At 37.5% G+C, this 26,876-nt stretch overlaps 1 protein-coding gene across 1 annotated transcript in view; it reads right to left on the reverse strand.

The window, feature by feature from the left end:
- The window catches only part of LOC124358058 (phosphatidylinositol 4-phosphate 3-kinase C2 domain-containing subunit beta-like), a 212,912-nt gene that overhangs the window by 41,069 nt on the left and 144,967 nt on the right, over positions 1-26,876 (reverse strand). Inside the window, 7 exon segments of the mRNA XM_046810345.1 lie at positions 888-1,133; positions 6,754-6,897; positions 11,969-12,194; positions 19,836-20,024; positions 20,689-20,848; positions 26,263-26,378; positions 26,702-26,866. Of these exon segments, the coding sequence (XP_046666301.1) occupies positions 888-1,133; positions 6,754-6,897; positions 11,969-12,194; positions 19,836-20,024; positions 20,689-20,848; positions 26,263-26,378; positions 26,702-26,866 (1,246 nt within the window).

Here is a 26,876-nt window from a genome sequence, read left to right on the forward strand (position 1 = left end):
CATGGACTAATTCAAAGTACCAGGTCATCTCCTACCTGTCACACACATGATCACTAGAGTAAGTTTAAACTGACTACCACATCATGGATACAGAAACAGTTATTCATGGACTAATTCAAAGTACCAGGTCATCTCCTACCTGTCAAACACATGATCACTAGAGTAAGTTTAAACTGACTACCACATCATGGATACAAAAACAGTTATTCATGGACTAATTCAAAGTACCAGGTCATCTCCTACCTGTCACACACATGATCACTAGAGTAAGTTTAAACTGACTACCACATCATGGATACAGAAACAGTTATTCATGGACTAATTCAAAGTACCAGGTCATCTCCTACCTGTCACACACATGATCACTAGAGTAAGTTTAAACTGACTACCACATCATGGATACAAAAACAGTTATTCATGGACTAATTCAAAGTACCAGGTCATCTCCTACCTGTCACACACATGATCACTAGAGTAAGTTTAAACTGACAACCACATCATGGATACACAAACAGTTATTCATGGGCTAGTCCAAAGTACCAGGCCATCTTTAATAAAAGTTTTAAGGAAAAAAATAAGGTTTTACAATATTGCCACTTCAAAAATGTTATGATCCCAAAGAAACAGTAAGTAAAGGATGAAGCAAATAATTAATAATAGATTAGGTATATACACGATAAGTAAAATAAGAAGAGCAGGAGTATTGTGCATAGCTATGAAAATGAGAGGCATGAATTATTCCCTCCTAATTCGTCTGTAAATCCTTGTAAATTTAAAATTCTTTCCATGTTACACTGTACAACTGCATTTTATAACACAAACATTTATATTTTTATGATGCTGATGCTTTTTGTACAATATGTCCATGCAAATGTATAATCACTCACCTTAAAGATGGCAGGTATGACACAGTCATCGGCACAGTGGAAGTTGATCTTCAGTGGAAGAGTGTTGGAAGGGAAGTAGGAGCAGGAGCGGATGTGGACACCTTTGACCTCCAGGCTGGGACTGAGAGGGAGGCAGGTCTTGGTGGTTTCTATATTAAAGTGCAGCACCTCCAGCGCTGATACCAGAGCATTCAGGCGCTGTGACTCCTTGGTTGTCTTCACAGTCTCGGCCACCTCAAACAGTCCCTACACACAATTTAAAGCAACAAACTAAAGACGGTTTCAATTATTTAAATGAAATTTTCACTAAAGTTCACAGAGGTTTTGCACAGCTCTGGCCATATTCATGGCTTACAATTAACTAACTCGTAAAAACCTTGGAAGCAGGGGACTTTCTGTGACTGAAATCAGCATCATATCACCAAAGCTGCCTAATCTCACAATCGTAATGCATTAACAGAGCTTATAATTCTGTTGCAATGAGATATGAGTATAAAAGTTCCTAGTGTTGTCACCTATATTCGCAGGAGATTGCTGAAGTCTCTTCTGCGGATGGTGAACGTGTTGATCCATCTGAGATTTTTCTGTTACGCCATCGAAAGCTGCAGGTAGTTTGCAGGTAGTTTCAGACAAAGGCCTGTGCTTATTCATCAGATTTTGAAATGTATCATTGGAAGTGAGTACCAACTTTAAGTACCATGTTATTTTCTTAAACTAATCACATCTGAGGCTTTTAACATACAGATGCTAAGAAGAGGATGTGTTGAAAAATACAATCAAGCGTTTTCGTGAAGAAATACCAAAAAAGAATTCTAGAGTTACCATGTTAATCACAATCTGCTAACAGTTAATTAATTCTTCTAGAGTTACTATGCTATCCACAAGTGCACAATGATTAACAATGTGACTATTAACCCTTTAAACACCAAATTCTTGTATAGGTATTTTGCCCTAGCGCCAAATTACAAAATTTTTATATATTTTTTTAAACTTAAAGTTATTTTTTTATTTGGTTAAATAGTTCATTTGAACGGTAAAAACACCAGTTGAATGCGTTTTCGGGTATTTTTATACAATTTATTGTATTTTTAAAATTATAAGTACCAGTAGGTATGAAATAATTGAACAATATTATTTTAATAAAACAGTATATTTTTTACTAACACATACATGGAAAAAACATTATATGAGAGGTAAAGAAGTACAGATTTTGGAAAACAGTAGAAAGACAAACTATTCTACAAGTTTTTTGTTTTCTGTTCATGAATAGTCGTCCATGGTATGAAAAACTTCAAAACACACTTCTGGATGTAGGGCTGGGTTATCGGTGCATGTTTTGCACAAGTATATCGTTTCTTTTCTCAAGCCCTTTTTCAGACAAACAACACACCTCGCACTCCCCTTTAGTCTCTTTAGGATTAAGAGTGGCTTCTTGTTTAGCCATTCAGCGGGTGGCGCTCCTTGACCTTGACTGGGTCGACCCCTGCAGCCGCGTCTGCACATTGATGCACCAGTTTGCTTGCAACGAGGTTCCCCCACCAAGCTTTTTCTGAACTGTGCATGTGTCATTGGCTTTTTCAAGCTTTTTTTTTTGTATACATTTATACAATAAGTACGAATTTACGATTCCTACCTACAACAGCAAAAAAAAGTTTTCCTATACCACTTTTGTGTCAGTCGCAAAAAGTTGTAGGATGATATAAAGTAGTCAGATAAGACAAATACTTTCATACAAATTTTTTTGGGTTTTTGAAGGTTGTAAAATAATTTACACATCTGTCTCATATGATCAATTAGAGGTTGTATGAGGAAGCCTTTTTTTTGACATCAGCCTTTTTTTGACGATCGTGGTTGAAGTGCATTTGCCAAAAAATGTTGAGAAATTAGTTTTTAGAAAATACATCACTAAAAAACTTCATACGTGATTCCCATTTTGTACTGAAGTATTCTTCAAAAGAGGTCATTGGAATCAGACCCATATTTATTATTTCACCAAGGAAAGCTTTGTAATCACATGCTGTTATATCATTCCATCTATTGAGTCTTGAGTTGGGTGAAACATTTGTGCTGATTTTCTTGTTTGCATACAGATTTGTTTCATATACAATACAATCAATTATTTCATCACTGAAAAAAGGTCAAAATATTCAATTGGTTTTGAATTGGAATCAAAAGAAATGGGTAAGTTAGGTCCATGATTTACACTGTAAATGGGTATTGTATGGCTAGGACCTGGATCACTATTAGTTACCTCAGTCCAGGAAAGGTTTCTCGTAGACCTATTTGAATTTGAAGCTTCGCTTTCATCTTCTGGGTCAGTTTCACTTTCACTAAAATTATGCAACATAATGTCCTGTTGCTCATCATCCTCAACTGCACTTGTAAGCGTTCATAACCCCAAGAACGAAATCGTCAAAATCTGGGTCGTCTCCATTAGCCATGATAATGGAAATATTTTCATAAAGTATGTCAAGATTTAAAAACTTTAAAAACACTGAACTAATAAAACTGTACTAAAACTCAAAAGAAAACTATCAGTAAGCAAGAACGACAAAACTAGAGCACCAAACAAGCCTCCTGTAATGGCGGTGGAAATACTCGCTATGGGCGTTTGAAGAAGTATGGCAAAGACGGATGAGAACAAAGGAACAGCTGTTATTTATCGATATTCCCCAGATGTTCGGTTTGCACATTGCCAGACGGCAGCAGACAACAAAAGTGACTTGTCCTGCCATCTAGCAGATAATTCGACAACTATTAGGGCCTTTAGATTCGTAACTCATAGTTTGCGATATATATCGCTATGGGCGTTTGAAGAAGTATGGCAAAGACGGATGAGAACAAAGGAACAGCTGTTATTTATCGATATTCCCCAGATGTTCGGTTTGCACATTGCCAGACGGCAGCAGACAACAAAAGTGACTTGTCCTGCCATCTAGCAGATAATTCAAAAACTATTAGGGCCTTTAGATTCGTAACTCATAGTTTGCGATATATATCGCTATAGGCGTTTGAAGAAGTATGGCAAAGACGGATGAGAACAAAGGAAACGCTGTTATTTATCGATATTCCCCAGATGTTCGGTTTGCACATTGCCAGACAGCAGCAGACAACAAAAGTGACTTGTCCTGCCATCTAGCAGATAATTCAAAAACTATTAGGGCCTTTAGATTCGTAACTCATAGTTTGCGATATATATCGCTATAGGCGTTTGAAGAAGTATGGCAAAGACGGATGAGAACAAAGGAACAGCTGTTATTTATCGATATTCCCCAGATGTTCGGTTTGCACATTGCCAGACAGCAGCAGACAACAAAAGTGACTTGTCCTGCCATCTAGCAGATAATTCGACAACTATTAGGGCCTTTAGATTCGTAACTCATAGTTTGCGATATATATCGCTATGGGCGTTTGAAGAAGTATGGCAAAGACGGATGAGAACAAAGGAACAGCTGTTATTTATCGATATTCCCCAGATGTTCGGTTTGCACATTGCCAGACGGCAGCAGACAACAAAAGTGACTTGTCCTGCCATCTAGCAGATAATTCGACAACTATTAGGGCCTTTAGATTCGTAACTCATAGTTTGCGATATATATCGCTATGGGCGTTTGAAGAAGTATGGCAAAGACGGATGAGAACAAAGGAACAGCTGTTATTTATCGATATTCCCCAGATGTTCGGTTTGCACATTGCCAGACGGCAGCAGACAACAAAAGTGACTTGTCCTGCCATCTAGCAGATAATTCGACAACTATAAGGGCCTTTAGTTTCGTAACTCATAGTTTGCGATATATATCGCTATAGGCGTTTGAAGAAGTATGGCAAAGACGGATGAGAACAAAGGAACAGCTGTTATTTATCGATATTCCCCAGATGTTCGGTTTGCACATTGCCAGACGGCAGCAGACAACAAAAGTGACTTGTCCTGCCATCTAGCAGATAATTCGACAACTATTAGGGCCTTTAGATTCGTAACTCATAGTTTGCGAATACGAGTTATCAGCCCATATCGCTATGGGCGTTAAACGGAATTCTACGCTAGCGGATTAAATCGCTTATGGCGTGCAAAGGGTTAAACAAAATTCTTTATGATGATTTGAATACAGTTATCTTGTTTATTTACGCATAGTTCAGAAAATATAATTCTCTGAACAAAAGGAAAAGAGAGTAGACTTGTGCAGGAACATAATTGTCTGAGCATTTCATTTCGGTCTGTCCGTATAATATCTTGAAAACGAACTGAATTATAAGACTTCATTTCTGTATTGGCAACACTGAGTTAGATGACAATGCATGTCACTCCATGGGGTTTGGCTGAACATTGGTGTGTGTTTTTACATTGGTCTTGTAGGTAACCGTGATGGCGAATGAGATAAATTACAGAATGAATAAATTTGTAAACAACTGAGAACGATCATATGAAATGTTAACATGTGACATAGTAACACGTGTAGCTTGAGAGTTTGCATGGAGTCTCAGCTAAACCTGCTACGTGACATGTCATGTATCTTGTTTATATTTAAAAATATAATTTGTAAACAACTGAGAACGATCATATGAAATGTTAACATGTGACATAGTAACACGTGTAGCTTGAGAGTTTGCATGGAATCTCAGCTAAACCTGCTACGTGACATGTCATGTATCTTGTTTATATTTAAAAATATAATTTGTAAACAACTGAGAATGATCATATGAAATGTTAACATGTGACATAGTAACACGTGTAGCTTGAGAGTTTGCGTGGAGTCTCAGCTAAACCTGCTACGTGACATGTCATGTATCTTGTTTATATTTAAAAATATAATTTGTAAACAACTGAGAACGATCATATGAAATGTTAACATGTGACATAGTAACACGTGTAGCTTGAGAGTTTGCATGGAGTCTCAGCTAAACCTGCTACGTGACATGTCATGTATCTTGTTTATATTTAAAAATATAATTTGTAAACAACTGAGAATGATCATATGAAATGTTAACATGTGACATAGTAACACGTGTAGCTTGAGAGTTTGCATGGAGTATCAGCTAAACCTGCTACGTGACATGTCATGTATCTTGTTTATATTTAAAAATATAATTTGTAAACAACTGAGAACGATCATATGAAATGTTAACATGTGACATAGTAACACGTGTAGCTTGAGAGTTTGCATGGAGTCTCAGCTAAACCTGCTACGTGACATGTCATGTATCTTGTTTATATTTAAAAATGTAATTTCTTAAAAACTATTGCGACAGATGATGAGGTATGGCGATTTATACATGATTCTGTGACAAAATCTCTGTCACAGGCATGAAAAATTAAAAATGGAAACAAAGGAGAAAAAGATTTGCTTAGATGAAATGTGATGACAGACTACTAAAACCTGATCTACTACATATTTTACAAAGCAAAACAACAAATAGAGAACTTAAACATTGATTTATAAATTATGCGAGAAATGGCAGCAGACAAAACTCTGAACAAATTAGTAAAAAGGATAGTTTTTATTGTATGACAATACTCCACTACAATGTAGTTTGTAAAAAAGTACCTAGTCAAACACAATTTTACCACCCATGAATATCCTCCCTATATCTGTTAATGTCTAGCTGTTTCCAAATATAAACACGAAATTAATGTAACAGTAAGCTGATTAGAAACAAATCAATTTGTTGTTTCTACAATCAAAATCTTCAACTAAAAAACTAGAAATGTTTTGAGAAGTTACATGAACAATATAACAAATACATGTGAGTTCCAAGAGGAAAGAATGTTTAAAAAAATAATAAAGTTACTTTTAATAAATTAAAATCAATTATTGGCCAATCTCAAAATATCTTTCATCTATCAGACTTAGTGGCTATAATAACCAACCTTAACTAGCAGCTGCTGTGACATGAAGCGTTCTCTGGGAGCTTCCCCAGATATTGCCAGTAGAGCACGCAACATTAACTGCAGACGACGGAAGTATCTCGCCTCGCACACACTCTGGTCCTCTGTCCCGATTTCACTTGAGTTCTGTAGGTAAGTGAAAGATAGGTCATGCTTTCTTTTATAAAAGGGATATCTAAGATAGTGTAAATGTCAGTTCTTATCAGTCTACTGATGAGGAAGGGGCATAGAAAAAAGAGTGTTCCTGAGTGTACACACCGGCCCGCCTGCACATGTTTATTCGCGCCCAGTGATGTTTTTCAGTGAATTTTTTAAATAGGATTTGTTTTCCTTTTTCTGTTTTAACATACGTAATTGGAGTTTGGAAAGTGTTATTCTGCTGAAACAAGATTTTTATTCCCCTTCTTTTAGTTCTGAAATTTTTTTCTACATATTTCGTTTAGATTGAATTGTCCAAAGTGTAATCACGACACGAATGGGAAAAATGCAGCAAAACATGTGGACTACAATATGTAACAGTTAAAGAAAGACCTTATAAAACCCAAAAATGGATAACTAGTGATCTAAAAAATAAACTAAATCAACTAGTTGAACTAGAAAATATCTTTACATCTTCCAAAAATATCAGCTTAGAACCAATTATTGATGAAAAAAAGAAATCTTTAATTCAAAACATTATAAATACGCAAAAAAAACTTATGACTAAACATATTTTAAACTCTTCAAATAAATCTAAAACAACTTGGAAAATAATTAAATAATTCAAAATTGAGAGAACCACAAAAATTGGCAACCAATATTAGATTACACAATCAGGAGGTAAAGATCAATAATTCAATGGAGATTAGTGAATTTTCAATCACTTTTTCACAAACGTGGTAGATGAACAAATAGTACTACACATAGATGGTCAAGCAAACAGTAAAGTACAACAAAACTTTAATCAAAATACAAGTAAAACATTTTTATTTAGTTCCGTTACTGAAAAAGAAGTAGAAAAGGTTGTTCTCTCCTTTGAAAATAAATATTCTGCTGGAGTTAATGAAATTCACATAATAGTTATTAAAAATCCTATAAGATTTCTTAAAAAGTCTTTAACACACTTAATAAACTCTTCTCTCATATCAGGTAATTTTCTATCAAAACTAAAAATTTCTAAAGTTATACCAGTTTAAAAAGAAATAATACAAGGGATGTCTCCTGTTACAGGCCAGTGTCGATTCTGTCTTCTTTCTCAAAAATCTTTGAACGTATTGTCTACAACCAACTTATAAAATATTTAGATTTCAATAGATTAACAGATAAAGAACATCATGGGTTTTTGCCGGGAAAATCCACTATTACAGCTGAGATTGAGTTTATTGAAAACATAATCAATTCAGTCGATGCAGGAAAAAAAGTGGTAGGGATATTTCTTGACCTATCACGAGCTTTTGATAGTGTGTCTCACAAATTGTTATTAGATAAACTGAAAGAATTAGGTATAAACAGAAAAGAACTCAGTTGGTTAACTCTTATCTCAGTAACAGGAAACAATATGTGGAAACACAATTTACAGAAAATAACTTAATCTGTAATTATATAAGAAAAATTACAATACAATCCAATCTTTATTTACAAATTCCTTGGAGAATTGTAAGGGCGTCAAAATATCTATTATAGTGCATAATTGCATCAAGTCATCAAATAATAAGGTATGGGGTCCCACAAGGCTCAATATTGGGCCCCCTACTTTTCATTTGTTATCTGAAAGGAATTACAAAACATGCCACTGTAAGCAAAATTTGTTTATATGCAGAAGACACTAACATGATAGTGACATTGAGATTTCTGCTTATATTGACTTGGCAGCTACCAAAGAATTCTTAAATAATCATAATTTATTATTGAATTCAAGTAAATCAAACTTTATAACATTTTTCACGAAACAAAATAGACATAAAATTGAACCATTAATTACAACATCGGACATCGAACTTCATCATGTTTTCACGGGTTTGTAGGGCAGCTCAGCTCCCGGCATTGATAACATTGGCTTCATTGATTAAAAATGATTTCGTCCATATACAATTTCCCCTGCTTCATATAATAAACCAGAGTATTAATGAGGGCATTTTCCCAAACACTTTCAAACTTACAAAAGAATCCCGATTTATACAGGGTAACGGAAGGATCAATGTGTTAGCTTCATACCAATTACTCTAGATAGTATGTTGTGAAAATTACTCAAAAATTGTATTAGATTGCAACTTGAGAAATTTTACATTGAAAATAACCTTTTATTCTCAAATCAAATCAAAAATTAGAAAAGACCAAAATCTAAATGATGGGCTTTTTTATTAACAAAAAATATTCATGAAGCGATAGAGAAAAAGAAAACCCAGTAGTAGATTTAGCCAAAGCATTTGACACTGTTGATAGAGTTTTATTACTGAAAAACTTTGAATGTATTGGGTTCTGGAGTACCGCTCTGAAATGGTTCCAAAGCTACCTTATTAGTTTCAATATTAGACCACAAATATAGTTCTCCAATGAAAATCGATTGCAGGGAAGTATGTTGGGCCCTTACTGTTTTTCACTTTCTGAGTAAAGTCAATCTGGTTTTTAGCAAGACATTCCTGTATGCCGACAACACAGCTTTGCTGTTTAAGGGAACAACTGGGAGGAAGCTTGGCCTGCTCGCCGTCAAACGTTGGTTTGATCAAAATCGACTTACAGTCAATATATAAAAGAAAAATGCTTGCTATTTCCATCAGAGCTGATTGTGATCCTGGCAATGTTAACTTACTTACGGCTTCATATGTGTGCTGACCATCGGCAGACATGCAGCGTGTTTGCGTGTCAACATTGTTTCTGACTACAGATATTTACGTGTTATTTTTTATAACTGCATGGAATGAAACAAACATATAAGACTCAAGACTAAACTCCAACAGTTTCTCAGTAGAAATCTCGCATATGACTTGCTTAGGATTGTTTACTACGCATATATTCAATGGATATTATAGTACGGTATTTTGGCTTGGAGGGGTTGTTTTAAAAGCATTCTTTATCCTTTAGAAATAACACAAAATTTAATAACCAAAGAGGCTCTGCAAACAATTGTCGCTTTCCTACAGACCTGCTTTAAAACATTCCACAATTATACGTAAGAACCCTGATTGTGTATATTTACAAAAAACAAGAATAACATGTTTGGCCAAATATCTCACACGTACTCCATAAGAGCTTCATGCACCAAGGTTAATTTTATTATTTACTTCAATCTCATCACCTTTTTTTCCTGAGGGAAAGAGATGATTGTTTCCGCACTTAGTCCTAAAAGGACCTTTGCATCTCCCTTACTTATATTTGTATCCTCAGAATCTGAGACGTTTACAGAAGCCGATCAGATTTGAGAGCTGCTGTTCTCTGATATTCTTGAGGCTGAGGAGATATGTCCCTAGGAATCTTTTCCGGATTTTAGATATGGCAGGACAGTTTAGCCAAATATGCTCTGCTGATTCCTCTGCTTCTCTGCAGAGTCTGCATTTATCAGTCTGACTAAGGCCCACCTTCATGAGGTGTTTTCTAAGGGGGCCATGTCCTGTCAGCATCCTTATTATCATTCTTATATCCTCCTTACTCTGATCTAGGAGAAACGCCCACCCTTTAACATATGGAGAGATAAACATTTTTTATTGTCTTAATCCTGAGACCCAAATCCATTTAAAGTATCTTGTCCTCTTTTCTTAATCTTTTACAAGAGCTTTGCTGTATGAGAAAGCCATCACATTACATTGCTAAGAAAGTTCATTCCAAACTTGCAGTCTATATCAAACATCTCGTACGGGCAGTATAAATACGTATAAGAAAACTGTCAATAAATCGGGCAGGAGGAAATTAGACTCTATTTCTCCTCACAGTATGAGTAGATTGTAGACCCGTTGCTCTAGTGTGCGTGTGTGTGTGCTAATCTTTGTTAACACAGGACTAAATTAATACGTATGTAATATTGTATTTAATTTCTGAATGCACATGAATGATCTAAAAAATGTAAAAACTATTGTTTATATGAATTTTTTACATTTTATGACAATGTATCTAAGTAAAATTTTTTTGCTTTCGTATTACAAAAATTATGTAAGTCTATAAACAAAGAGTTTAAATTATTTGCTGTTTAAAGTGAAAGTGTAATTTTTGTGTTTTGTTTCGTTCTTCTTAGACTATATGAACTCATTCCCCACCCACAAGCATTTGCTCGTGTGGGGAACTAATCTCAGTTGTAAGTTAAAATGTTGTAAATCATTTTTTAAATTTTTTTCAACTGAATTAATAAAGAATAAAGTATGAGGTTCCACAAGGATCAATTTTACATCCGTTCTTTTTCCTATTTCCATTGTAAACTTGCAATTATTTTCCCCATCATCCCAGAACTGGTTTATACAAAATACATCTAGGCAAATAAAATTATGTTTGCAGGCACTGTACAAGGGGACAAATAGTAGCCAGAGCATAATAGCAAGTATAACGATGAGTTAGAATAACTATGCTTGCCTATGGGGTATATGTTACTTTCATATTTGCTTTTACACCACAAACTCACTACAAGCAAAATTGAACTTACATTTTCAATCAGTTTATCAACTGATTATTTTTATATTAGGTTCAGTTGTTTAATTAACAAAACGACTAAAGTAAAGATGAAAATACATTAAGTGATCCACTATAAAATAAGTAATGGCGAAAATTAAAATCTATACAAAACACTACTAAGTACCACATACATAGATCTATTGTTGTGGTGACTGTGAAGTAGCAGGCAAGCGCGATTACATTAGGACCATTTTTAGACGTAATTTATCATGTAATGATGTGTAATTGCATTCAGCTATGAGTCTATAAAATGTATTTTTTGGAAACAATTAATGAGTATAACTAAGCTAAACAGAAATGGCAAATATTATTCCAGATACAATAAATTGGCAAATATTTAATATTTGACAAAACAAATTTATATCTGTACTGGTAATAGCCCAAATGGAGACAGGTGATAATTGCTACGTTTGTCATTATTACTTTAGTACCATACCTGTTTGGGTCATGGTGCACAATCTTCACAGAATAACAGAATACCTCAAAACCTATAAACAGTCCCTGCATAAAATTGACATATTATTAAAGAAGTATAAATATTACAATATTGATGTCAGCTGACCTGAGGAGAGGGGCCGGGCAGGGCCTGGGTGAGAAGCCAGTAAAGGTGGTGGGCGACCCGTGGTGAGGTAAGGGCACGCTCCAGCAGCAGCCGAGCAAGTGGTGAGGCTTCGTACGTCTCGTGCTTCAGTGCCTGCACAAGCTGTGGCAGATAGTCCACCAGCTCGTCACTGGACAGATCCTGTATCCACGACACAGCCACTCGGCGCACCTCACAGTCAGGGAAACTGCACATGACACATTCATAACTATAAAAAAGCCTGCACCAGCTGTGGCAGATAGTCCACCAGCTCGTCACTGGACAGATCATGTATCCACGACACAGCCACTCGGCGCACCTCACAGTCAGGGAAACTGCACATGACACATTCATAACTATAAAAAAGCCTGCACCAGCTGTGGCAGATAGTCCACCAGCTCGTCACTGGACAGATCATGTATCCACGACACAGCCACTCGGCGCACCTCACAGTCAGGGAAACTGCACATGGCACATTCACAACTATAACACTGCCTACACAAGCTGTGGCAGATAGTCCACCGTCAGCTCATCACTGGACAGATCCTGTATCCATGAGACAGCTATTCACTGCACCTCACAGTCAGGGAAACTGCACATGGCACATTCAAAACTATAACACTGCCTACACCAGCTGTGGCAGATAGTCCACCAGCTCGTCACTGGACAGATCATGTATCCACGACACAGCCACTCGGCGCACCTCACAGTCAGGGAAACTGCACATGACACATTCACAACTATAACACTGCCTACACAAGCTGTGGCAGATAGTCCACCAGCTCGTCACTGGACAGATCATGTATCCATGACACAGCCACTCGGCGCACCTCACAGTCAGGGAAACTGCACATGACACATTCACAATTATAATACTGCCTACACAAGCTGTGGCAGATAGTCCACCAGCTCGTCACTGGACAGATCCTGTATCCACGACACAGCCACTCGGCGCACCTCACAGTCAGGGAAACTGCACATGACACATTCACAACTATAACACTGCCTACACAAGCTGTGGCAGATAGTCCACCAGCTCGTCACTGGACAGATCATGTATCCACGACACAGCAACTCGGCGCACCTCACAGTCAGGGAAACTGCACATGACACATTCACAATTATAATACTGCCTACACAAGCTGTGGCAGATAGTCCACCAGCTCGTCACTAGACAGATCCTGTATCCATGACACAGCCACTCGGCGCACCTCACAGTCAGGGAAACTGCACATGACACATTCACAACTATAACACTGTCTACACAAGCTGTGGCAGATAGTCCACCAGCTCGTCACTGGACAGATCATGTATCCATGACACAGCCACTCGGCGCACCTCACAGTCAGGGAAACTGCACATGACACATTCACAACTATAACACTGCCTACACAAGCTGTGGCAGATAGTCCACCAGCTCGTCACTGGACAGATCCTGTATCCACGACACAGCCACTCGGCGCACCTCACAGTCAGGGAAACTGCACATGACACATTCACAACTATAACACTGCCTACACAAGCTGTGGCAGATAGTCCACCAGCTCGTCACTGGACAGATCCTGTATCCACGACACAGCCACTCGGTGCACCTCACAGTCAGGGAAACTGCACATGACACATTCACAACTATAACACTGCCTACACAAGCTGTGGCAGATAGTCCACCAGCTCGTCACTGGACAGATCCTGTATCCACGACACAGCCACTCGGCGCACCTCACAGTCAGGGAAACTGCACATGACACATTCACAATTATAATACTGCCTACACAAGCTGTGGCAGATAGTCCACCAGCTCGTCACTGGACAGATCCTGTATCCATGACACAGCCACTCGGCGCACCTCTCAGTCAGGGAAACTGCACATGACACATTCACAACTATAACACTGTCTACACAAGCTGTGGCAGATAGTCCACCAGCTCGTCACTGGACAGATCATGTATCCATGACACAGTCACTCGGTGCACCTCACAGTCAGGGAAACTGCACATGACACATTCACAACTATAACACTGCCTACACAAGCTGTGGCAGATAGTCCACCAGCTCATCACTGGACAGATCCTGTATCCATGACACAGTCACTCGGCGCACCTCACAGTCAGGGAAACTGCACATGATACATTCACAGTTATACAAAAACTAATAATTATGGCTAGTGATTATGAATAATCACTTAGAATGAGAATAGCTTCCAACACTGAAAAACTAGTTATATTTTGTTATGAACATATTTAGGCTAAATTGGTTTCTTATGGTGTCATACCCAATTTCAGATGTGTCAGAAAGTGTATATTTATGGCCAATTAAATTTACTCCGGCGTCAATATTTTTTGTGCCAAAGTTTATTTTGCTTTTCCTGATCAATAAAATATACATTTATTCAGATGTCTGATAAACGTACTTCGTTAAAAAGACAACTAAAATGGCTTTTATAACAGTTTTTAAATTTATAGTAAATTTAGGTAGTAATTTTGTCCTTGATATCTGAATTACAATAGTAATAATTTACTGCATATTTAATATTTGTTTTATGATTGAGTAAAAAAATAAGCTCACTTTAATATTTATAATATTAGTTAGGAATTTCTCACATTAGAACTGCCTGATTTAAAGCATATTCCCCATTGAGATAGTTTATTTTAGTCTTTGCTGACTTAATAGTAATCATTAAAAGACATGACAATGGAAGATATTATTTTATACATTTCTGAGAGGTGAAGGACATAATAAGAGTTATGAAATTGGAAAAAATGTTTTAAAAAAATGTTGTGTGTTCTGTATTATTATAAGATCAAATAAAACTACAGAACAATGTCACAAAAACATGTCCAAACATTCAGTTGTATCGTAGGAGCCGTTCTGGAGACATGATTCGATTGCGGTCGCTCATCCCTATGTTCTCGCGCTAGTGGAAGTGTTGCCTCAGGTTTCTATGCCCTCTTTTCTCGTATTCATTGTATAGTGTCTCGAAGCTCCTGTCGGAGGTGTCATGGTCTGACTGCAGTAGCTTACCCCTGGTGTTTACTCTCTACACTTGTTCCTACCCGATGCCAGAAGATCCCCAGTGAAAGTGACTTGTTCTTCCGTGGATCCCACTGCAGCCCTAGAGGCTCTGGCCGAGCTGGAAGCTTTCCTCCAACGGATGAAGTGAGGCAAGAACCGTTGGATGGAAACAACACATAAGATGGCGCCAACTAACAAGAATACGAATTGTGGAGCTTGCCCTAAAAAGGTCACTAATAATACTGGTGGCATTTTATGTGAAGGAATCTGTAACAAGTGGTTCCACTTTGAGTGTGCAGGCAAATCTAAAAGTGAATATTCATATTCTAAAGGCGAGAAATCGAATTTTATGTGTGAAAACTGTGAGCGGCAGCTGGACAAGCGTGACTGTATCGTAAGTACGCCACCTGTTGTAAACGGTAGTGCTAAGGAAAACGAAAATTATAGTGTTTGTAAATGTTTCGAATTTATTAAAATTTTGACTGATCAAATTTCTGATCTAACTAAAAATCACCTTGAGCTTAGAAATCAACTGAACATTGTGCAGGCCGAGAATGTAAACCTAACCTTGATTGTGAATAATCATGCAGAAGCCATTGGTGAAATTTTTACGAGTAATCAAAATAGTGTTTCTTAGGCGAGTGTCGTAAAATCTACCCGGACAAATATTGACTCATCGTTACTGACGAAAAGTGCTAATCGAGATTATAGTAACGGTAATACAAGTGAGGTTAGGAATGACAGGCATAATTTGACTCCATCAGTCGATTTTGATTGTCGTTCTCAAGACCGATATAATTCAGTGCTGCCGCCCAATACCTCTGATGAAGGCAGTGAATTGGCTGGGATTGACGGAATCGAGAAGGCAGTTGTGCCTACAAGTCTCAGGAGTAAGGAAAGGAAAGCAAGGCTGCATGTAAAACTCCAATCGCCGTCCGTCTTGCATTCTGAAGCAGACGATACTTCTGCTCTCACATACTCGGATCGGGAAAGAGTTGAATTTGAAAATGAGGCTGTCAATAGTGGGTTTGTTGAGGTACAACACAGAAAACGCAATCCCACACAACCTCAGCGAAATGTTATGAACAGGAACAACAAATTTCTGACGGGCCGTGCGGTAGTTAATAATCAAAAACTTAAGGCGGTTGAAAAACTTAGACATATTTTTGTTTCACGTTTTCCAGAAAATGCGGAAAGTGAAGACATAAGACAATATGTCAGTGACAGTGCGAAGGGAAAGTGTGAGGTAACAAAACTGAAGAACAGGTTGCCAGGATATAGTTCTTTTAAAGTAGGAGTTCCTCTGTCTCTTTGGAAAACAGTGTTTGATGCAGATTTTTGGCCTATGGGGATCTATGTGAACCGGTTCAAATATCAAAAGTCTTTTGTGAACATGCCTACTGAGACTATTAGTGATGCGAGGGAACATTTTTTAATCCAGTCCAAATCATCGGGAATTCAGACTTAGATTTAATATCAGGCATATCCCATTTTTCAATTATGCACTGGAACGTACAAGGGATCGTGGACAAGACCGATGAAATTAGTTTAATACTGAGAAAGTTCAATATTGCTGTTGTTGGTATCTGTGAACACTGGCTTACTCGAGACGACTTACATAATGTGGTGTTGTCTGGTTTTAAACTGGCAAGTGTCTACAGTAGACCGTCTTCAGGTAGGCCTAGAGGTGGTACTGCTATTTATATTGCGGAGGAGTTGAAATTTGATGAACTCGTGTATCTTGTTGAACTTTCGATTTCCCATGTTTGTGAGGTTGCTGCAGTCCTCATTCATGAAGTCAATGTTATTTGTTTGGAGATTTACTGTGTACCTGATAGTAATAATTTTGATATGTTTATTGAATGTTTGTTTAATGTATTGAATGTTGTATGTCTTAGAAATAAGTCTAATACGTCTGTTATGCTATGTGGTGACTTCAATGTTGATTTGTTGGTTGCTAGTGTTAATAGATCTATATTTGTTAACCTTTTAATGAGTTTTAACTTAGTGTATACTGTGGCGGATGTTACCAGACCTAGTCTATTTGGTAATATGGGTACCTGCATTGATAATATTGCCACCACAATTCACCAAGACAGGATAGTGTCTGCATGTGTTGAGCCAACGGTTGTATCAGATCATTATTCGGTTATTTTACAAATGCAACTAAACACCAAAGATAATATACAGTTAAATACTTGTAAGCGCTCTCACTTGACAAGACCTATTGACGAAATTAATGTTTTATATTTTATAACCTTACTTAGAAAAATAAACTGGTTTGCTCTGTATACTCTGGGTACAGTAAATGACAAGTTTGAATATTTTTTTAGTGTATTCTTGAACATTGTAGACACGGTTTTTCCAACTAAGTTTGTGAGTAATAAAAGGAATAAGCCTCTGAGGCCTAGGTGGTATACCCAGAATCTTTCTGATCTCAAAGAACAATGCCTTACTATCTACAACCTTTTTAAAGACACTGGTCAAGCACGCTATAGAGAATCGTATAGACAACTAAGAATAATTTACAGACATGAAATTTCATCGGCTAAAAAAGCATATTATTGCAACAGAGTTATTCAGGCCAATAATAAACCTAAAGCCATATGGTCTGTTATTAAGGATGGCATGAGTACGAATGAAAGGCCTATATGTGATACACAGAAACTTGGATTAAAATGTGATGAGTTCAATTATTTCTTTTTAAATAATGTTGAATCTATTGTACAGAATATACCTGGGTCTCGTCATGATGTTACATACTATCTTAATAAGTTAAGTCATAACCAAGGCTGTGATGTTTTTTCTGTTGGTAATGTAAGTGTAGGTGAGGTATATAGTGCCATCCTCTCTCTTAGTAATAGTGTTAGTTTAGATGTATATTGTCTTAATTCACAAATATTAAAACTTGCTGCACCGTATATTGCAGAGGTTATGGCCTATTTGTTTAATCAATGTATTGATAACTCAGTGTTCCCTTTACATTTGAAGTTATCAAAAGTAGTTCCTTTGTTTAAAAAAGGTGTAAAAACTGATTATTGTAACTATCGGCCAGTGTCCATAATACCTGTTATTGGAAAGGTGTTTGAATTGTTGTTGAATAGAAAAATAGGTGGCTATTTTGAAAAACATAAGCTATTTTCTGATGATCAGTTTGGATTTAGGCCTAATAGAGGCACATGTAATGCTATTGTTAAATTTATGAAAAATTGTATGAATGGCCTAGATGTAAAAAATAAGGTTTTAGGTAATTTCTATGACATGTCGAAGGCCTTCGATACTATATCACATAGTGTATTATTAGATAAGTTAAAATATTATGGTTTCGATAAATCTGCTTTGAACTTAATTAGATCTTACCTATCAGAAAGGCATCAGTCAGTCTACTATAATGATAATTTTTCTTCTTATTTACCTGTACAGCTAGGGGTCCCGCAGGGCTCAATTTTGGGGCCTACCATGTTTATAATTTACATCAATGATCTATCATCAGCCTTTACAAATGATTATGTAAGTGCCTACATGTATGCTGATGATTTAGCTGTTCAAATTAATTGTAAATATGCTAGTGTAGCTAATCACCTCCTTATGACTTCTAACTCCATAATCGAAGATTGGACAGCTGCCAACTCATTATGTTTGAATAATGATAAAACTCAGAGTATTGAATTCAGCTTTAAAACAAGAAATGAGGACAGTGTTAGATTTTTAGGCCTGTTCGTGCAATCTAATGTTAAGTGGAACATTCATGTTGAAACTCTATGTAAAAAGGTTTCTAAAGGTATTTTTATGCTTAGAAAACTTAAATCTTTTGTAAGCATAGATGTGTTGAAAGCTGTTTACTTTGCCCTATTCAAAGTCATTTATCTTATGGAATTATTGTGTGGGGGCATTTTGGTAATGTAAGAAGACTATTTTTATTATAGAAGAGAGCAGTTAGAGTAATGTTTAATGTTAGTAGTAGGACGCACTGTAAGCCACTGTTTAAGCAACTTGGTATTTTAACTGTTATTTCTTTATACATTTTAGACTGTTTATTATATATCAAAACTAATTTAGATACAATTCCTACAAATAATTCTATTCATAGTCATTTTACCAGACAAAACAATTTCCTTAGAGTAAATCAGTGCAATTTTCAAACAACTATAAACAGTTTTTGTGAATTTGGTCTGAGGCTTTATAATATGCTACCATACAATGTTAAATTGCTCAATGTAAAACATTTTAAAAATGAAATTAGATCTATTTTATGTGATATTTGTGTATACAATGTCGAAGAATTTGTTAATTTCTTAAAAACAAAACAAAAAAATGTTTAGGTAGATGTTTGTGTATGTGAACATATTTTAAATTAGTATTTTATAGCATGCTGTATGCAAATGATGCTTATGACACTATTCTCTGTATTATTTGTACAGTTTATGAATAAAGAATCTTTTGACTTTGACTTAACCAAGATCAACATCGGTGAGTTGGCATCTATTCAAATGCACCTTTATATCTCATGTTTCACCCATCCTTCCATCTACGGATGTCTCCATACTTTAATTTCATTTATAGCACTATTTCCACATAACATTTTGGTCCTCCGAGTCAGGATCTTTAATTTTTTAATTTTGTTTGTATCTCTTTGTGAACCATTTCATAGTAAATAATCTTAGTAAAAAAGACAAAATTAGTACAAAGTATAAAATCAGATGTATTTAAATTGGTTAAAGTTCTAAAAACAGACAAGCCAGATTGTTATCAGTCAAGTTTATATCACTTTGTTATAAACTAAAACATCGTAATACGAGTTGAACAACAAAATTGCACTACTGTACAGTGTACACACCATGGCAGTAACAGCTGGAGTGCGCTGACAGGGTCCAGTGGAGTCCAGGTGTGTAACATGGCGTGCAAGTCAGACAGACAAGCATAGTCCCAGCTATGTGCGGCCAGTAACACCTTGGGTAGTGCCTGCGGCTGTGCTACGAGGTAGTGCCGCTTCTCCCACAGTATCTCCCTGTCTTCTAGCAGTGGCCTGGACAGTAACAAAGAATATGCCTGTGAAACTTCGAAGGACTGAGACACATATTAAAACAATTTTAATATCATTTCTCAGTTCATAAACTCTTGGACAACTTCAGATTGTAAACACAGTGGGCAGAATAAATGGTAAGGCATATGTTGTCACGTATCGAGCACATTTAGAGTAGAAATATAAAAATACAAGATGTGTTGAATTGCTGCCCCGTAGTTGCCTGTCACATTGTGCTCAGTTACACGAGTACTGACCTTAGCATAAGGTACATATGTAGCAATTGGGTGTCACAGGATTTGGTTCTGAGCGTGGAGAAGGAGAACATGGGACTCATGGTGAGAGAAACGGTTGTTAATGGTTATGGAGGATGCTGAATGTGTTGGACAGGGCAGTAGTGTTCACACAGTAGTTAGTAAATCACAATGTTGGATTGTAATTATTATTGCTACTTTTTTGTGGTATTTGGCAAAAGTTCCAAATTCTGGGTTCTCAAAGATAGAAGCGGGAGGTTTGCCAAGACTGTCTCAGGATCTTGCTGAGGGTACGTGGTAGAGTGCTAGTTGGTGTCTACTTTTATCACCCAGAATTCTTTCCTTTTTCAAACGTATCATTTGCAACCTTAAAATTGCCTCTTTTATCTGACCTGTAATGCCAAGTAACTGACCTGGTGAATGTATCCTGCTGGATGATATCCATGAGGAGCTCCTGGGTGTTGAGATCCAGAGACTGGAAGTCGTGTGAGGTGGGGGAGAAGGATTCCTGATCCAGCTCCTTGATGAGAGGAGGAAACACCACCCTGCTACCGTAGTCTGGCAGCTCCACACCTACAGAATCACATTAAGTATTTTTCAGTCATCATTTCATTCAAATCAAAGGTTTCACCACGTTCACGCTCTACATGGTGACATCATGGACAAGCTTCTTTATAACCCTCTGAATTTTTACTTTTTAATTATCTTACTTATCTAGCTAGATATGTAAAAATCCCAAATGACTTTGGTTTTCAAAAATTCAAAGTAACAAGTTTGTAGTAAGGATGTTATACAATACACGGGAGGAGGGTGACATGCAGCCAATCTTCAGAAGGGATATTGATTTTCAGTTAAAAATCCTTTTAATTTGGATTCAAGATTCGGCTTAACACATCCCTAAAGCTTAAAGCTAATTTTAAATTATTTAATAGAGAAAACCCTCACAACTATGTATCCATCGTCAGACATGCTGGTTTTGGTGGATCAAAAAGTGGGATGGTTTGAAAGAGGTTTAACAACTTCAAAAAATGTACGTAGAATACATACTGGAAATTCACCAACCAGCCTGAATATATATATATATATATATATATATATATATTTTCAAGCCTGAAATACATAAAAATAATCATCAGCTGCATAGATAAGGCGGAGGTTACGTCAGCCAAGGGGTTAAATATAATGAAATTCATAAGATTTTACTTTTATAGTACAAAAGCTGAAATTTAGATCAATACTAATTGTGTGCCAAAATAATTAAAACCACCAATACTGTTCTTGTTAGAATAAATTTACTCAGTGCAGACATGTCAGTCCCCACATGCTCGTTTGCATTAGCACATAACAGCCTCCTTATATATCATCTTTGTATGAAATATAATTTACCATATCGTCGGCCTAGTTAACAAATTAAGTAACTCACAAATTTTTTACTTTTTACAGAAGGCAAGAAAACCTGTTTCGTGTTTTAATTCAAAGATATATTGTTAACATTACCTATTATTTTCTATGAATACATGATAATATAAATGACTAAAACACACATAATAATTTCATGAAACACTATCACAATTAAAATGGAGTTACTAGGTCTGCTGCAGCAATACATAGGAGTTACATGTTCTGTATTTGTGATACGTGGTTTGTAAAACTTAAGCATTCTACAGTATGAGAAATTAAGCATTCTACAGTATGAGAAAAGACCTTTATGGGTACTAATTGTAAACAGCTTTCACCATCTAACTTTAACTGCATGTTAGCTTGACTCAGATCTAATTTAGAGAAACATTCTTCATGTTGTAAATTGGCAAATAGATCTTCTATTCTAGGTATGGGGTACTTATCCACTTCTAGGTACTGATTTATAGTTACTTTAAAATCTCCACACAACCTAATCTCACCGTTCTCTTTTAAGACTGGCACAATAGGTGTTCCCTATTCAGAGCTACTAGGGATTAACACTTGCTCATCAGCTCTAATTCTTTTTCAACTTTACTTTCAATCAGAATGATATCGGTCTTGGTTTAAAGTATCTGGGTCTAGCATTCTCCTTTAGATTAAGCTTTAGTGGTTCGCTATGACACACAACACCGAACAATTTACACTGCTTCCGGCCCACAGCACAAACACTACACTTCATGCTTTGCGTTGAGGCCCGCGTTGCCGCCGCTGACTCCTCCATTGACCGTCAGCGCCGCCACATTCTTCTCAGCCGCCTCCACTGAACATAAGATTTTTCACCGCCTGCTCGAAGGTCAGGGTAGTCTCTCCCAACAATCTCTGCTTGGTCGACTCGCTTCTGATGTCGCTCACCGGTCTGTCTTAGAAATAATCGTTTAGAGCCACGCCAAATTCGCAATATGCGGACAACTTCTTGAGGCTGGTGATGTAACCTACTCTTCAACTGTTTCTCCTTCGTGCTGGTTTTGTTTACTGAATTTATATCGTTCAGCTATAAACAATGGATTCGGATATAAATGTTCCTGAATTAACTTCACTAGGTCGTCAAAAGTTTTTGATGTAGGTTTCTCAGGCGTAGACAAATTGCGTAATAAACTGTACGTTTTCACACCCACAACTGTCAGTAATGTACTGACCTTTTTGTCCTGGGAAATGTTGTTACACTCCACAAACAAATCGAAACGTTCCACATACAAACTCCACGTTTCCACACTGTTGTCGAAGTCGCCGATCCCGCCAATAATACCCATCATACTTGATTCTCCATCCTGAGGGAAAAGGACAGTTTATCCCCACGCTTAGTCCTAAAAGGACCTTAGCGCCTCCCTTACTTTAATTTTGTGCCCTCAAAGTCCAAGGCTTTTTGCAAAAACCAATCAGATTTGAGGGCTCCTGTTCTCTGATATCCTTCGGGCTGAGGAGATATGCTCCCTGGTATCTTTTCAGAGTTTCTACGATGGCAGGACAATCTAACCAAATGTGCTCTGCTGACTCCTCCTCCTCTCCACAGAGTCTACACTCGTTACTCTGGCTAAGGCCTACCTTCATAAGACGCTTCTTTAGAGGGCCTGTCAAAATTCCTAATATTAGTCTTATATCCTCCCTATAGGAGAGATAAAAAATTTGGATAGTCTTAATCCTGAGGCTCTACTCCAATTAATGTGTCTTATCCTCTTTCCCCAATCTTTGACCAGAGCTTTAATGTTGGAGAAGGCTATCCCACAACCTGGCTCAGGCCCCACCATTGTGGATTTCGATCCCTTTTTGGCGAGGATGTCTGCTTTTTCATTTCCATGAATGCCTTCATGACCCGGTACCCAACAGAGTGTTACTGTTATTCATTGCCAGCTCTACTAGAGCATTCTTACATTCCCAGACCGCTTTTGAATCAAACGAACAGGTATCAAGTGCCTTCAGTGCAGCCTGACTATCAGAAAGTATTAGGTATTTTAATCCTTTTGTCCTCATTTATATGAGTCTTCTGTAACATGAGTCTATTGCCATGACCTCTGCCTGAAAACCCGTGGTGTGTCTTCCTAGGGGCACAGCCATGTTGACTCCAGGTCCGTGTATTCCGTATCCTGCCCTAGAGTCAAGGCGTGAACCATCTGTGTTAAACTTCAGGACTCCTTTTGTAGGGTAGGCCTCCTTTTAAATTCATTTCTCCCTTTCATCGATAGAGACTGTATATGGGTTTTCAAAGGTGTATTTCTTAACTATTGCGTCTTTGGTTAACATTTCAGCCTCAGGAAATACTTGCAATATCTTCGTGTGGCCTTCTAAGGAGGTAGCATTTATTACCTTTGTTCCTAGAAGCTTCATTGCACTTATAGCGGCTGTTCTCACCACCTCCTGCCCCAGAGGAGTGTATCCCAGGACCGCTTCAATTGCTAGTGTTGGACAGGAGCTCATCGCTCCCTTGATGCTTAAGCAATCTAGCCTTTGAAGAGTCTGTAGCCTTTTAGCAGCTGTTGTTTGTTCTACTTTCGGCCACCACACTAAGGCAGCATATGTGACCATTGGTTTTATTATGGTTTCGTAAATCCAATATATCATTTTGGGTTTAAGTCCCCATTTAAATCCAAAAAGTCTCTTACCCATCATACTTAGTTTTTCGTTGAATAAAGACGAAATGTTCTACATTTCTTCTTTATCTTCCCATATCAAATTATACAGATTTTGAGTCCACACCACACCAAACTATGGACACACTTCCTCCCACTACAGTTTTCGGAAAAAATTTCCGGGTACAATCAAACTAATTGCATTGCACACGCGGGCTGAATAAAATACCTCATCGCCATTTGTTGTGTACGGGACACAGAGGATCGGTAATTGAAATGAAAGACTGTTTTTGGTCACATCATTGACTGTACACGGTTCACGGTTAAGGGGTAAGAAGGTTATTGTTGGAGGCCAGGGCTGGATAATGGACATGGTGGTGGAATGAGGACAGTGGTGTGATGGAAGCAGCCAATGCGGTTTATTGAACTAAAATCACCCCATATGACGTCACAGCATCATACGATCCCGTACATAGGTGTATCCAGCGACCTTTGGTAAATCATTACAAAGCCAGTAAACATAATCAAGTGTTATTATATAAAACTAATAATAATAATTATAATATTTCATACATTACACCAAGCCCGAAGATGTGCTCTGAAACTCCTTGATTCAGTTTTCTTGATTTCAGCAGGCAGTATATTGTAGAATTTATCACCAGAATATGTGGGCATCTTTTGAAATCTTCCAGTCCTGTGAGAAACCAAGTTGAAGTCATTTGCATACCTAGTACCATAAGAATGGAAGTGTCCATTCCATACAAGGCCTTTTGAATTAGCTAGGCAGATGGATTCCAATAGACAAATGCTCACTATAATTAATATTTCACCCTTGAAGGTATCTCTGCATCTTTCTCTTTTCTCTAGACCGTGCAGCAAACTCACAGCCTCCTTCTGCATTATCAGCACTCGCTCAAGGTGGTTGTGTGATGGGACCCCCAAAGCACAATGCCATACCTTAAGTGTCTCTCGAAGAGTGCAAGATACCTAGTCTTGGCTGCCTGAGGTGAGACTATAGCCAAAATCCGTCTCAAGACAAAAAGTGAGCTGCTCAGCTTGCTGCGTAATTGGTCAATATGATTAGCCCAGGAAATATGGTCGTCCAGTATGACTCCTGGATGCTTAGTTGACTTAGCGCATTGTAAATTAGGAGAAGAACATGGATGTCATCTCTCTTGCTTCCAAAGTTTATTTGTCCACTTTTGCTTTCATTTAGAACAAGATAATTGGAGCTGTAATAATCAAGAGCCATGTTGAAGGCTATGTATGTCTGCACTTCAAGATCATCTACAACCCTTGATGAAGTCACAAGGGCAGAGTCCGTCAGCATACATCACGATTCAACAGTATTGTTCTATAAAATAAGGAAGGTCAAAACTGAAAAGTATGAACATCACTGGGCCCAGGACAGACCCCTGGGGTACTCCTCTGGTAATGGGAAGTTTTATAGATCTTGCTCCATTCCTAGATTCCACCAGCTGTTCACAACCCTCCAGATTACTTCTGAACCAATTCCATACCGTTCCTTCTTTGTCCAGATTATCTAAAATAAGCTTGTGGCTAAAACAATCAAATGCCTTACTCATATCTAGATGGATACTTATGACATTATCACCATTCCAGTTTCTCTAAGATCAATTCAACAAGATCCACCAAAGCAGTTGCGGTTGATCTATTTTGAAGGAATCCATGTTGACTTGTTAAATCAATGATTTTACTCTCCGGTGTTCAAAAATTCTTACAAGAACAACCTTCTCTATTATTTTCGTAAAGGTTGATACTAGCGATGTTGGTCTGTAGTTCCATTTTTCCTTTGGGAAACAACCATCACTCAAACTGAGGTTAACGATGTGGAGTAAGGGTGGAAGTAATTCCTCCATGCAGTATTTAATCATCATAGAAGAGTACTCATCTAGACCGGCAGAGGGTTTTGGAACTCACCATCTACATACAGGTACTCACCAAGGACTGGATGGGTGTCTCCATGGGGCTGAGTGCCAGATGCTGGGGCAGGCCCTAGTCTCTTGTCTGCCCCGGGGGGCCACACTGATAGGAGTGAAGTCCCTTGCACCAGCACTCTAAATAACCCATACATTGTGAGAGGCTACGTAATATTTTGGGTTTTTTGCAAATTTTATGTAAAATTAAGTTGAAGTATTCATATTTATTACTTAAATCTAACATTTTGATTTTGAACACATGCCTGTAATACATTTCTTTTAGCAAAAAAATACTGCACTTTCCTTTTACAGGTTATCATTTTAATTTTCCAGAACAAAATCTATTTAACAAAATTTAATGAAAGGTGTGTGTGTGTGTGTGTGTGTGTGTGTTTGTTTACCAATTATATTTCAACTTTCAATTTAAAAACAACTACATCTACAGTGATAAACTTATCTACCCTTCATAGTTGAAGAACTGAACAGCAGACCAGCCTAGCTCGACCTGAGTGACCTCCCCACCCTCTCCCCCCTCTGTGGCGGGGGTGACAGATCGACCGTAGACCACCAGCACTAGCCTACACTCCCTGGGCAGCTCACATACCGACGTTCCCTCAAAGTTCAACCTATAACATT

This window comes from Homalodisca vitripennis, chromosome 3 (assembly GCF_021130785.1).
Source record: "Homalodisca vitripennis isolate AUS2020 chromosome 3, UT_GWSS_2.1, whole genome shotgun sequence".
NCBI lineage: Eukaryota > Metazoa > Arthropoda > Insecta > Hemiptera > Cicadellidae > Homalodisca > Homalodisca vitripennis.